This window comes from Carlito syrichta, unplaced genomic scaffold (genome assembly GCF_000164805.1).
Source record: "Carlito syrichta isolate Samal-C Ts95f unplaced genomic scaffold, Tarsius_syrichta-2.0.1 Scaffold305242, whole genome shotgun sequence".
Lineage (NCBI taxonomy): Eukaryota > Metazoa > Chordata > Mammalia > Primates > Tarsiidae > Carlito > Carlito syrichta.
The window spans coordinates 301,290-315,968 of record NW_007249338.1 but is presented as its reverse complement, the minus strand read 5'-3'; the positions used below and the strand labels follow the sequence as shown (position 1 = coordinate 315,968).

The window sequence follows — 14,679 nt, the reverse complement described above, 5'->3', positions numbered from 1 at the left end:
TCCCCCTGACGCGCTTGTTCCCGGGGGTGGGGGGTGGGGTGGGGGAGTCGCGGCTGACGGACCCTGCCCGGACGCTCCCCTGGGTTCGCTCAGCTGGGGTTCCCACACTGACATCCCGCCCCCAACCGAGGCTGCGGTAGGAATTGGGGCAGCCAGTTGGGCAGACTTAAGGGGAAGCGCGATGGGCCGTGGATAATGTTGCTGGGGAACGACAAGGCTATGGCCGGTGTGACAAGCTTCATTGGAACGACTGTGGAAGCCACAAGTGGCGGAGGTGGGTATAGGGGGAGCAGGGGTGGGTATAAATGAGGCTTACTGCAGAGATCCAGCAGGAGGTGGAAGAATCTTGAAGTTTACGGTGTACTTCTGTGGTTTGGGTTCTGTGTGTCCTGGGGAATACGAAGATGAACGGGACAGCCTTAAGAATCCTTAAGGAGCAGATCAAGTGAGAGAGAGAATTACAGTGTATCAGAGGGGCTGAACTTGAGTTGCAAGTGCCGTACTGTGGGAGCATAAGTTACTAGGGTTCCCTGGTGTACTTTGCCATTGAATGAGATGACTGTCTAACTCTTAACCCCTGCCTAGATGCAAGAATTCATGTTCCAGTGTTTTGGAAGCAGTGCCATGTCAAAGCAATTTATGGAAATGTGTAACATACATGCACAGTCACAGTTCAACCAACAAATGTTACTGAGATTCTTCTGTGTGCAAGGAAAAAGAACTCTGTTTTGAGATGAGTGGGATGATTTTGTGCATAACTGCTTTTCATATCTGTCGGTTTGAGATTGAGATGGGTAGAAGTGCAAAACTCATGTCTGTAATTTGACCATTAATCTTACTTAGTTCTTATTTGATTCGTCATTGAGAAATTTGACTTTACATTTTAAAGTTACCAAGTAATAATTGTATCTGTTGCTTTCCGAAGTAATTATAACAAAAAAAAAAATCATGTTCAGGAGCGAGCACCTTGATGTTTTTGTAAATTGTGTGGTTGAAAACAATTCATTCCTTTCAAGACTTGACTTTTTGCTGAAAGCCCTGAGATTTAAACATTATAGATCTTTGATTCTCATTGTGGCAAATTAGAGAGAGCTGGGCTCTTCATCCTAAATCCATTGTAGTGTTTCTAGAGTTTGAATATGGTTTAACATAGAATACTTGCTGTTTCCTAAGTCCTATAATACTAATTGATGGAGAAGATGCAGGTCATCTTGCAGATAAGGTCAGATTTTCATGTTATGTAGTACTTGGGACAGAAAAGTTTTGGAATGATTAAATGGTGACAAATTAGTAACACAACCATCAGAGATGAACCTGAGTCATATGATACATGGAATTGCCCATTTTCCAAAATAAACTACACAAATCCTTTGTGGGTAGTATGCTTCCTGCTTTACCATACTATTTCATTATTGCTGTCTCTATCACTAATTTTTGTTATTTGCAAGACCCGATTAAGGCAAAAAAGGAGTTTCATGGGAGGGAATTGTGGGAGTTCTCAGCATTGCTTTAAAGTCTGGAGAAACCTGACTGAAAATGGGCAGGAACCAAGTCAGAATTGTACTGCAGAAGTAGTTGGGCCTGGGGTCTGGGGAGTATATGACTTCTGTTACCTGATAATATTCAATTCTGCTGTATGTAACTCTAGCACACCATAGACACTGAACCCTGCTGATCCTTGGGAAACTGATTGTTGTTGGAGAATTATTTTCTCAACCATTCTTCTTTGTGATGTTAGCTTCTGATTCAAAGTCCTTGGTGAATGTCTTGGATGGCTGAACTTAGGTCACTGCCTATACCCTAGCTACAAGGGAAGTTAAGAAGGTGAGTATTTAGTCTTTTTGGCTTAAGAAATTTTTTTGTTTTTTAAGTGGGGTTTTACTCTGTTGCTCAGGCTGGAGTGCAGTGGCACAATCACAGCTCATGGCAGTCTCAACCTCCTGGGCTCCGGTGATCCTTCTGCCTAAGCCTCCCAAGTCGCTGGGACTATAGGCGCACACCATCATGTCCAGCTAATTTTGTATTTTTTGTGTAGGTGAGGTCTCGCTGTGTTGCCTATGCTGGTCTCAAACTCCTGGGCTCAAGCAGACCTCCTGCCTTGGCCTTTCAAAGGCCTGGGATTGCAGGCGTGAACCACTGCACATGGCCTTATTATTTTTGGGGGGTGGGAAATCTCAGTGGTTTGCTCAGGCTGAAGTGCAGTGGTGTGATCACAGCTCACTGCAGCCTCGACCTCCTGGACTTCGTAACTCACCTAAGTAACTGCATCTATAGGCACACACCACCATGCCCAGCCAATTTTTTGATTTTTTTGTAGAGACTGGGGGTCTTACTATATTATAGCCTGTGCTGGTCTCAAACTCCTGGGCTCAGGCAGTCCTCCCATCTCAGCCTCCTAAAGTACTGGAGTACCACATCTGGCCCTTTTTGGCTTTTAAGATAGGAGACAGGCTCTACTTTCCATAATAGTCATCTTAGTGGGAAAATCAGCAAACATAAACAAAGAAAAAAGGATATAAGTGGTCGGGCACAGTGGCTCACACCTATAATTCCAGCACTTTGAGAGGTCGAGATGAGAGGATTGCCTGAGCTCAGGGGTTTGAGACCAGTCTGGGCGACTTGGTGAGACCTCATCTCTACAATAAATCAAAAAATTAGCCAGGCGTGGTGCATGTGCCTGTAGTTCCAGCTACTTGGAATGCTGAGACGGAAAGATCACCTGAACCCAGCAGGTTGAGGCTGCAGTGGCCGTGAGAGTGACACTGCACTTCAGCCTGGGTGACAGAGTGAGACTCCAATTAAAAAAAAAAAAAGGATATAAGTAAATGCTGAGCATCTAAACAAAACAAACTAAACAAATGGATTTTTCATAATGACCAACAGATACTTGTTTATTAAAATACTTCACACACAAAATGCATTTGTGCTTATTTTGGATTGCCAGAATATATAGTTCACTTGTGCTCTGGTAGTAGGTATGCAGTTGAACATTCTTACTTTAGTGGTTATAATATTCTGAGGTGTTTTGTTTGGAATCACTGTTAGGGAAATAGTGTTAGGGAAATGTTGAAGTCCTTGAGAATAGATAATGCATGTTTCAATTTTTGTAGCCCCAATTCCTAAATATACTAAAGCACTTGGTTTGTAGTATGAGTGTCTGGCAAAATTTTGCTTCTAACTGTTCCTGCCCTTTTGCTGCTTTCCATTTGAATTAAGTACTCATATGGGATGAAAATGTAGTTTGTAACAATTAACATTTCCTTGGGAAGGGGAAAATCAACATAGAATAAAAAACAGATATTTACTGTAACTACGATCATGTGCCACATAACATTTCGGTCTTTCAGCAGATGGACCACATATATGATAGTGATCCTGTAAGATTATAATACTGTATTCTTACTGTTTCCTTTATATGTTTAAATATGTTTATCTATACAATACTTATTATTGTGCTACAATTGCTTCCAGTATTCAGTATAGTAACATGCTTTACAGGTTTATAACCTAGGAGCAATAGACAGTACCTTATACCCTAAGCATGTAGTAGGCTATACCATCTGTACAGTCTATGAATGTTTACACAACATAGAAATCACCTAAGGATGTGTTTTTCAGAACACATCCCTGTCATTAAATGACATATGTCTATACTTCATTAGGCACCAAAAATGATTGTCACAAAGTTCTACATGATTTCCTTTGGCCCAGGGCTGTTTTGTTTAGTGCTTTAATTCTGGGTATCCATTTTTATTAAAGAAGAAATGTGAACCCATTTATCTTACTTTTTTTCTCTCATTAAGGAATGGTTTCTAGTTTTTCATGTTGTGTGTGGAAAAGAAAATGAAGTATGTAAGTTGGAGAAAGTTTAAATGACAATGAAATTGTGATCTGAAATTATTTATGTTGTTTTTCTCTTACTGTTGCATACATTTTTAGTCTGATGGAGACAGAAAAGATTGATTGACAGATGGGTTATATGTATTTTCTGTTTGTTTTGGTAAACGTAGCACATCAAATTCCATCGCAATTATTTTATTTGTTCATAGGTCTTCCCACTCTCCATCCTAATGACCCAAGTCTAATCTTTATACCCGTAGGGTCCAGCACACAGGAGAAACTTGGTTGAAGTTGCAAAGGGATGATATTTTGCAGGGTTTTAAGTCACTGTGTTTGGTATTCCCAAGTTCCATGTTGCCTGCAGCTTCCATATCCAGAGCTACCCTGTAGCTCTTCTCTAGGGTAAAGAGAATATCTCATCCATCATTGAGACTTAGTGCCTCCAAGGAGGAAGAAGAATGACTTGGAAGTGAAAGGTTCATCCCTTTTAGTCCTTGGATTGTGGGGAGAAGGGGGACAGGAGGTAGGGAAAACAGATTGTGAGAAATGGGTGTTCTGATATTTCTTGCCTGGCCAAAGTTTTGGGGTTAGGACTGGGATGCTAAATGGATTGAGGGAACAGTCAACAGTAGAGGACCTTTGGCTCTGCTTTAGTGTCTAGATAGATGAGTGTAGTAGTAGGGGATTCTGAATACACTGTGAGGGAGGTAGAGGAGCCTGTTGGCCTGGTAGAACAGTTGGCATTATAGCAAAGGACTTTGTGACTGTATAGACTCAAAGTCAGGACTGTGAACCACAGGGATGGGAGCCCGCATGATATCACAAAAGATGAGATGGCACCAGTCCAGTTATAGGACCTGATCACCTCCTTGCAGCAGAGACCAGTAAGGATCCAGAGAAATACCACAGAACTAAAGTCTTGTTGCCACTAGTACTTCCAGGATGTCTCCTAAAACCTTGGAGGAAAATTTGCCTGAAAGCAGCTATTTAAACCAGCACTGGTAAGGAGTTAAAATCCAAATATTTATCTTATTTTATTTATTTTATTTTTGAGTTGGAGTCTCACTCTGTCACCCAGGCTAGAGTATAATGGCATGATCATGGTTCACCGCAGCCTCAAAATCTCTTGGACTCAGGCAATCCTTCTGTTTCAGTCTCCTGAATAGTTGGGACTACAAGTGTGTGTCACCACACCCAGCTAATTTTATTTTCTGTGGGGGTGGGTTTGTGAGAGGGGGTCTCACTATGTTGCCCAGGCTGGTCTTGAAGTCCTTCCACCTCACCCTCCCAAAGTGTTGGGATTAGAGACATGAGCCACCACTCCTGGCCTTAAAGCTCTTATATTAACTGGAAGATATTATTTGACAAGTTTTAAGTTTCCTGGATATTTATTAGGGCAGATGTTCTTGAGGACTATTAGATTGCCGAAAGAACAGGCCCATGTTCAGGAGATTGATTAGATCGATTATAGAAAATAAGGCAACTGCTTTTGAGTTGCTGTGTGGGTAAATGTGACCATGCAGTAAAGGATAATAAAGGAACATTTGGTGAGATGATGGACTCTATCTTGGCCAAGGACCAAACCTGGGGTGGAGGCAGGAGGGAATATCTTTGTATATTGGGGTAAGAAGAGGTGCCAGAAAAGGCAATAGCAGTGGTGATTGAAAGGTTTGAGGCTATCTAGGAAAGTGGTTGTTAAGTGATTCAGATAGGAGGTTTGAAATATTCTTCTAGGAGAGAATCATCAATTGCCTAGTGAAATGTAGCATTGTTGGAAAATTCTGAGGGTCTACTTAAAACTTGTGTTCATTTATATAAAGTGGGAATGGTTAGCTGGATAGTGTTTTTTTTTTTTAAATCTCCCAGTGACCAGATGAGAATTGGCTATGAGAATTGGCTTTATCCAGCATTGCCAGATTAGTATGATAGATGGAGAGAGGGGAAAGGAAGTTGAGGTTGTAGGCAAGGGATGATGTATCTGGGTTATGGTTTAAGGTAGGGAATGAGATCATGAGGAAGGTGATAGACAGTGAAATGAGGTAGACTCAATGAATTAGAGGTCCTGATGTGGTCAAAGAAGTGGTGAGTGGTCAGAGAATGGATCAACTTGAAATATATATGCTTAGAAGTAGTGTGTGTTTTGGTACAACAAGGTTCAGAGGATGGCAAAAAGTGGCTGAAGTATAGAGTTAGAAAAGATTGTTGAAATGACCAGAAAACCAAAAGATTGAGGTGTTAGATGAACTTTACAAATACATGAAGTTACTAAGAATGTTAGGCATTGGAATGAATAGTTTTAGGAAAGTAAGAATCTCACATTAACTACATAACCCTTTCTATCTAAGATTATTTAGAGTAGAAAGAGCCAAATGGAGACAGGTATTGGGTTTACATTTGACTTTGTGAAATATGTTAACACCAGGTACAAGTGAACTGCTGCACTGTTATAGACTCTTCCTTGGGGGACCCTGAAGGTCATATGACTAGCAAAATCATTTCAGAGGATAGAGTCTTGAGAGGTGCCTTGAAGTCAGGATTTGTAGCTTCCTGGGCATGGCTGATGGTTTATTCAAGGGTCAAGGCTTGGAATAAAATAAAGTGAAGGAATAGATAATAAGGTGGGCTGGGAAAGGATATCATGGGTGTGATTTCATTTTTAAAGTAGAAGTTATAATTCCTATTTCTTTTGCTTCTTCTTTTTCTTCTGCAAGGAGGTTTGGGAAAGGGCTGTATGGCTGACCCCTGAGCCTGAAAACATTTGGTCCATGTGAATGCCACAGCCGAAGATGTTGTTAATCAGACAGGATGACCTACTTTGTGGATAGCAGTAAGTTGTTCTTCAGACAGCCTGGTGCTTGCTCAGAGGGCTGAAGAACAGAGCAACCACAGGGACAGGTACTGAGGCTGGTGCCTGGAACTCAACAGTACAGACTTCCCCTCATTATAGCCGTGTGGCTGCTATTAGTACAGAGTGTCCAGTTTGCAGGCTGGTTGCGGTGGCTTATGCCTATAATCCCAGCACTTTGGGAGGCCGTGGTGAGAGGACAGCCTGAGCCCATGGGTTCAAGACCAGCTTGGACAACTTGGCAAGACCTCATCTCTACAATAAATCAAAAAATTAGCCGGGCACTGGGATGCGTGCCTGTAGTTCCCCTACTTGGATGGCTGAAGCGGAAGGATCACTTGAGCCCAGCAGGTTGAGGCTATGGTGGCCAGGAGTGTGCCCCTGCCCTCCAGCCTGGGCGACAGAGTGAGACTCCAACTCAAAAACAAAACAAAACAAAACAAAACAGAGTGTCCAGTTTGCTACCAGTAGTAACTGATCCTGAGTTCCCCAAATGGTGACACACTTCTGGGACCAGCCAGACACCTAGTGTGTCAGGTTTTTATTTTAGAAATTTTTGTCATATAGGGGTCAATGATTTGTCCCCATTGGAATATCCATTTTTTCATGCACATGGATTTGTCTTTTCTTTCTGAGGTCTACTTTGAATCTTGTATAGAGCCACAGTATTCCTCACAAGGTTGCCTTTGACTTTCACAAAAAGAGAATTGAAGCTATGGGCTAATGCTTATGGTTTTTACTGTTCTTAACCTACACTGTTTTTTGAGGCAGTTCATTTCATAGACTAGTGGTTCTCAAACCTTTTAGGCTAAGAATGCTTTACACTGTTTTTTTGTTTGAGTCAGTGTGTCACTCTGTCACCCAGGCTGGAGTGCAGTGACACACTCATGGTCACTGTAGCCTCGACCTGCTGGGCTCAGGTGCTCCTTCCACCTCAGCCTTCTAAGTAGCTGGAACCACAGGCATTTGCTACCATGCTAGGCTAATTTTTTGAATTATTGTAGAGATGAGGTCTCGTCAAGTTGCCCGGCATGGTCTTGAACCCATGGACTGATGCAAACTTTTTGCCTCTGCTTCCCGAAGTGCTGGAATTACAGGCGTGGGTTACTGTGCCTGGCTACACTTTTAAAAATCATTGAAATGTATTTGGTAGGGTTTTTTTTTTTTTTTTTTTTGAGTTGAAGTCTCACTCTGTCATCCAGGCTGGAGTGCAATGGCATGCTCATGGCCACCGTAGTCTTGACCTGCTGGGCTCAGGTGATCTTTCCGCCTCAGCCTTCCAAGTACAACTGTGCACCACCTCACCCGGCTATATTTGGTAGAGTTTTAAAAAAAATTATTAAGGATGCTGAAGAGGTTTTGTCTATGTGGCTTATATCTATTGATAGCTACTGCATAAAAATTAAAACTATGTTTTGAAAATGCTTATTTAAACATAAATCTATTACATTTTAACAAAGTTTTTTTAATGAATTAAATCATATTTTCTAAAAAGTTTGGTGAGAAAAATGTTGCACTGCTTTACATTTCTGCATATCCCTTTAACCTCTGGCTTGATAAGAGACCCATGGATTTTCATAACTGCTTCTCTATTCTGTATATTGCAAAATCACATGTCAAATAGCCTCTGGAAAATGCCACATGCACTAATGAGACAATGATAGTCAAAAAGGCAAAACGTGTTTTAGTATTATTTTGAAAATACTTTTGACCTTGTGGGCTCCTGAAAGGGCCTCAAGGATTCCCGGGAGTGCCTGGACCATGCTTTGAGAACCGCTATTATAGAACAGTGGACTCATTTTTTTATATCATTTTGAGAGGTTAGAGTTTGTTCTCTAGTATATATTGTGAACCAATGAACAACATTTGGTTCTGATTTTTTTGTAGCCTGGCAGGATATACGGGACCAGTCAAGATATAGAGTTAGTGCCTCAGTTAGGATGACTCACTGAATTTTTGCTTCCCACACTCTAACTCTGGGCTGATTCTAGTTTTTCAGAAGTCAAAGGAGAGATGTTCCACTGAATTTGATATAGCCAAACATGGGATGCTGATTGAACTGGGTTATCAACAAGTACTAAGAGAGCCACTTTCCTTTTTATTTGGTACCACAATTTATGACAATTGAATATTTAATTCATTAGCTAGAACTTATTATCACTTATTGAACAATGTCAGGTATGATTTTAAGTACTTTACCTCATGTACCTTAATTCTCAGAACAACCCTAAAAAGTGTATTTTATGTTCCCTATAAGCATCAATATGGACTAGAGAACATTCATACACTTGTAGGAGTGTAAATTTGTATTGTTGCTTGGAGGGCAATTTGTATTATATATTAGAATTGAAGACTGTGTTCTCTTGATCCTACTTTTGGGACTGACAGAAATTCAAATCCAATGGATGTGTAATGAATGATATTTAGGTTAACATTTTGGTAATTTTTAAAAAATGAGAATTTTAATGCCTATTAATAGGGACCTTGTTAGATTATGGTGTGACCGTATTATGGAATGGAATAAGATTGAGGTGGATCTGTTTGAACTAATGTGGATGACACACTGCTGGCAAATAAAGTTGTTGAACAATGTATGTATTTTAAATAAAATCTTTGTGTATGTGTGGATATGTACTTGTATGTATAGAAAAGGTCTGAAAGAGCACACAAGAATTCTAATGATTACTTCTGGATAGTGGTTTTTGTAGGGGGTGAAGATAACTCTCTGTATTTTATGTATTTTGTATTTTTCCCTAAGTAAAGCATGTATCACTTTTTGTAATTAGAGACTTAAATAAAATGAGAGAAAGCCTTTTTTTAGACGTTATTTCTTTTGGAAGTACATAACAAGATGTGTGCTGGTTATGATGAAGATGCCTTTTACATGTTTGCTAGCTTTTGTCCATTTTATTTTTGGAATTGCTAGCTGATTAGACCAAGAATGAATCTCTTAATACAAGGCAAGCCAGTTAACTGGCTGGCCATTGGCTTTAGAATTTGGACTAAGAGATGTAGAATTTTCATTGATAGTCCTCATAATTCCCCTAGCTCTACCCTTGGTCAGGTCTGGTTATTCAACTTTTGCTGGGTACTATTGAGAGGCTACAGTATCCATTTGTTAGGTTAAAATCCCAGTAGGGTCTCCAAAATGTTAGGTCAGACCTGCTGGGGGGATCTGGTTTGTGATCCAGTACTACATGAACGAATCAAAGAATTGCATAGAAGTTAGTTTGGAAAATATAGTTTATTTAGAAAGTAGATTAGAGAGAGAAAGAGAGAGTGAGAGAGTAGATTCACCTCCCCAAGGTAGGGGAGGGGGCAAAGCTAAGAAAACATGGCAGCCATAGCTCAAAGAATACGTGGTCTGGCCAGTGCTTAAATCAATGACTACAGAGTAGAGAGAGAAGGAGGGGAGAGAGAGGGAGGGAGGGAGGGTGAGAGACAGTGAGAGAGAGAGAGAGAGAGAGAGAGAGAGAGAGAGAGAGAGAGAGCTGAAGATCTTGTTAAAGTGCAAATTCTGTTTCAGTAAGGTCTGGGTTGAGGTCTGAATTCACTTCCAAAGAACTCCCAGGTGGTGCTACAGCTTTTGGTCTTCTGTCACATAGTATCATAGCACAGACTTAAAAGAGTAAAATGAAATGACATATAGCCCACTGTAAGGATTCAGCATCCTGAAATGGCACTGAATATGATGAACAGAAATTAGGGACTATGCATACATAATCAAATGTTTAAATTATTCTTAAATACATATTTTTAACATGAAGCAGTAGAGGTATTAAAGGCTTTCTACCCTTTCATGATATGAACTATATGAATAATAACTATATTTAGTATTGGTAGTATATGTGTAGAAAATTGTATGAAATTAGAATCAGGAGTTACTTTTAAGATCATTTTGAGTGTCCAAGTTAGACATACTATTATTTTGGTGTTTGAAATAATTACGTGTTTCTGTACCTATCTCTATGGAATGATAATCTAATGTGTTCTCACTACAGTTTAAAAAAATGTAAAAACTTTTATTTTGAACTAATTTCAAATATACAGAAAAGTTACAGGAATAAGAATAGTACCCCAAAATCTGTGTACTCTTTACCCGGATTAAACTATTACTGATAACATGCACACTCTTTCCTCTTTCTCCTATGCGTACACCCTCATTTTTTTTTTTTTTTGAGTTGGAGTCTCACTCTGTCGCCCAGCCTGGAGTACAGTGGCACGCTACTGGCCACCGCAGCCTCGACCTGCTGGGGTCCGAGTGATCCTTCCACCTCAGCCTTCCAAGTAGCTGGAACTACAGGCACACGCTACCACTCCTGGCTAATTTTTGATTTATTGTAGAGTCTAGGTCTCGCCAAGTTGCCTGGGTGGGTCTCGAACCTGCAGGTTCAGGCAATCCACTCGCCTTGGCCTCCCAAAATGCTGAAATTACAGACTGAGCCCCCAAACCCAGCCTACACCCTCAATTTTATCTTCTCTCTCTGTCTCTCTCTCACACTTTTCTTTCTTAAAATGGAAGTTCTATATATCCTGGTCCTTTACCCCTAAATACTTTAGTTTGTATAACCAAAGAGTATGGATGTGGCTGGGCTTTGGGAGGCCGAAATGAGTGGATTGCCTGAGCCTGTGGGTTTGAGGCCAGCTCAGGCAACTTGGCGAGACCTTGTGTCTACAATAAATCAAAAATTAACCAGGCATGGTAGCGTGCTCCTGTAGTTCTGGCTACTTGGAAGGCTGAGATAGGAGGATCACTAGATCCTAGCAGGTTGATGCTGGGGTGGCTGTGAGTGTGCCACTGTACTCCAGCCTGGGCAATGGAGTGAGACTCCAACTCAAAAAAAAAAAAAAAAGTATGGATGTTATCATATACATCAGCATAAGGAAAGTTAATGTAACTATAGTGCTGTACTGTCTGTATTCCAGTTTTGTCAGGTAACCCAATAATGCTCTTTTTTTCCCTCCCAGTTTTTATGGTCTTATTTAAACACAAGTGAAATGTGCACATGAGCTGTCTATTCATTTTCTTCACTGTGCAGCCTGGCATTAGGATTGGTGATTCCGATGGCCAGCTGGGCTGCTCTTTCTACAATGACTTTGTGTTTCTTGGAGGAAGCGTTGTGAGCAATCTCAGCACAATAAGATTTGTTGCACATCAGCAGCACTCCTGGCTCCTTGATATTGTAGACTAGGAACTTCTGGAAGCCACTGGGCAGCATGTACTTTTTTTTCTTGTTGCTCCCGTAACCAAGGTTGGGCATCCAAGATCTTACTCTTGAGTCTACTGTGTGCCATGTTATCAATATCTCTGGGTTTCACCAGTTATGCTTAATCTTGACACATGAACTTCCCTAGTCCTCTTTTTGATGGTCTTTGGCTTTACCGGGGGTCTGAGGGCAGTCATGATGCTAGGTAGGAGATGGTTACCACCTTGGTAGACAGTGCCAATGAAGAGCCCAATAATGTTCTTTATAGCATGTTTTTTTTCCTTCAGTACAAGATTCAGTCTAGGGTCAGGTGTACACTTAATTATCCTATAATTTTTGCCTGCTTTAATCTGGAGTGTTTTCAGATTAAACTCTTTTTGGGCACTTATAACAATGACTTTTTTGAAGAATACAATTCCCTCCTTTTCTTTTTATTTATTTATTTGCTTGTTTATTTATTTGTTTTTTGAGTTGGAGTCTCTGTCACCTAGGCTGGAAGGCAGTGGCACTCTCACAATCACTGCAGCCTTGACCTGCTGGGCTCAGGTGATCCTTCCACCTCAGCCTTCCAAATACCTGGAACTACAGGCACATGCCACCATGCTTGGCTAATTTTTTGATTTATTGTAGAGACGAGGTCTCACCAAGTTTCTCAGGCTGGTCTTAAACCCATGGGCTCAGGCAGTTCTCTCACCTTGGCCTTCCAAAGTGCTGGGATTATAGGCATGAGACATCATATCTGGCCTCTTTTCTTCTTTTTTTCTTTTTTCTTTTTTTATTTTTTTGAGTTGGAGTTTCACTCTGTTGCCCAGACTAGAGTGCAGTGGCCGCTCCCGGTCATCGCAACCTCGACCTGCTGGGCTCCAGTGATCCTTCCGCCTCAGCCTTCCGAGTAGCCGGAATTATAGACGTGCGCTACCACGCCCGGCTAATTTTTTGATTTTATTGTAGAGATGAGTCTCGCCTGCCCAGGTGGGTCTCAAACCCGCAGGCTCAGGCAATCCACTCACCTCAGCCTCCCAAAGGCGCGGGATTATAGGCTGAGCCACTGAGCCCGGCTTTTTCTTCTTTTTTTAAATGAAACATTTTTTATTTTGGGTTTGTCTAATTTGGCTTCATGGTTAGACTCAGGTTGGGTATCCTTCGTTGGGGTGCTACACATGAGTAGATGTATCCTTCTCAGCGATTCGCATCCAGAGGCTCACAAAGTCCAGCTGCCTTTATTGGGTTGCGTTAGTTTTGATCACACAGATCAGCTGTTGTTCAGTTTTTCCACTGTACACTATTTCTTCCCCTTGCAACTAATAATCTGTGAGAAGATGTTTTAAGAAAATGCAGATATCCTGCTCATTAAAATTTCTCCCTAGATTTAGCATCCATAGATGGTTCTTTCCTGATTGATCTTTGGTACGATAGTTGCAAAATGCTGATTTTTCCAATTGTACTTACCAGTTGGCATTCAGCTCAGCATTCTACCATAAGTTAAAGTCCTTTCTTCTCCCTCATTGTTTAATTTTTTATCAGTATGGACTCATACATTTTTATTTTTTTCATGGTTTATAATTAATTAGGTGCCTAATTATTTTGGTGCTCAAATTGTCCCAGATTTTACCAGAGGAAACCCTTCAAGGTGGATCCTATGTCCTTGTGATGTGCTCCACCTATTTTTTTCTTTTAAGCACTTTCATACTTTCTGGTATAACATGTTACAGGTTCATCCTGTAACTATCCTACCCTAACCTTGGAGTCAGTATTCTCTGAGTATTCTTGGTTTCTTTTAGTGAGGAATAACATTTGAGACTAAGATCTGAGTGCTAGGTGTACTCATTGCTACAGGGATGCTTTTGCTGTTTCATCCTTTCAGTAGCAAAGTTAGGAAATATGAAGGTATGTGCATACGTGAACATACAGATAATCATATGTACACACATTTTAGAAATCATAAGTTCATACCAATACTTTTATTTACAAATGTCTCCTTAGGGTTCTTGCCTTCTCCTATTCTATAATATATGTCCTTTCTTCTTCAGAATCCTGGCTCTCAACATTATCAACCTATTTTCTTATTTGTTCAGCTCTATATACCATCTAAAATTTTTTCAGAATTGCTTTGCTTACATTATTACAAAGAACATGCGCAAAACAGTTCAGAATTTGCTTGTAATTTCCCCCTTTACTCCACCAAAGACTGAAGTTATATAGTTAAATGCTGTGCTCATTTTGGGTTGTTATTTCCCTACAGTGTAGTTATTGGTATTCATTTGAGATGAATTGAGTTCATTTGTTTCACTTTGCTTTCAGTTTTAGGTTTCCTTTCCATCCTTTTTGATTTAATTTTATTTTGTGAAGATGCAGAACATTAACATGTTTTCAGAACTTAAAGCTATAAAAAAAGAAAGTTTTAGTCCTCCCCATATTTATATTGCTGCCCTGCCCTTTCTAGGAAACCAAGTTTATCGTTTATGTTGTCTTAGTCCTTTCAGACTATGGTTTATAAACAGCAGAAATTTATTTCTTACTGTTCTAGAGCCTGTTAAGTCTAAGATCAAGGAGTTGGCAGATTTGTTATCTGGTAAGGGCTAGTTTGTCATAGATGATACCTTCCAACTGTGTCATCACATGGCAGAACAGGCAAGTAAATTACCTTAAGACCTTTTTTATAAGGGCACTAATCCCATTCGTGAGGATTCCACCCTCACAGTCTCATTGCCTCCTAAAGGCTGCATAGATTTTAACTTATGAATTTTTGGGGGGCACAAAAACATCTGGTTTATTTTTTTCTGGTAA

At 40.5% G+C, this 14,679-nt stretch overlaps 1 protein-coding gene across 1 annotated transcript in view; it reads left to right on the top strand.

The window, feature by feature from the left end:
* The first annotated feature begins 328 nt into the window (after nt 1-328).
* Nucleotides 329-14,679, top strand: part of LOC103263730 (histone-lysine N-methyltransferase SMYD3) — a 216,454-nt gene continuing 202,103 nt past the window's right edge. The window contains exon 1 of the mRNA XM_021714117.1: nt 329-445. Coding sequence (XP_021569792.1) covers nt 405-445 — 41 coding nt within the window. The 5' untranslated portion in view covers nt 329-404. The remainder of the gene's footprint in view (nt 446-14,679) is intronic.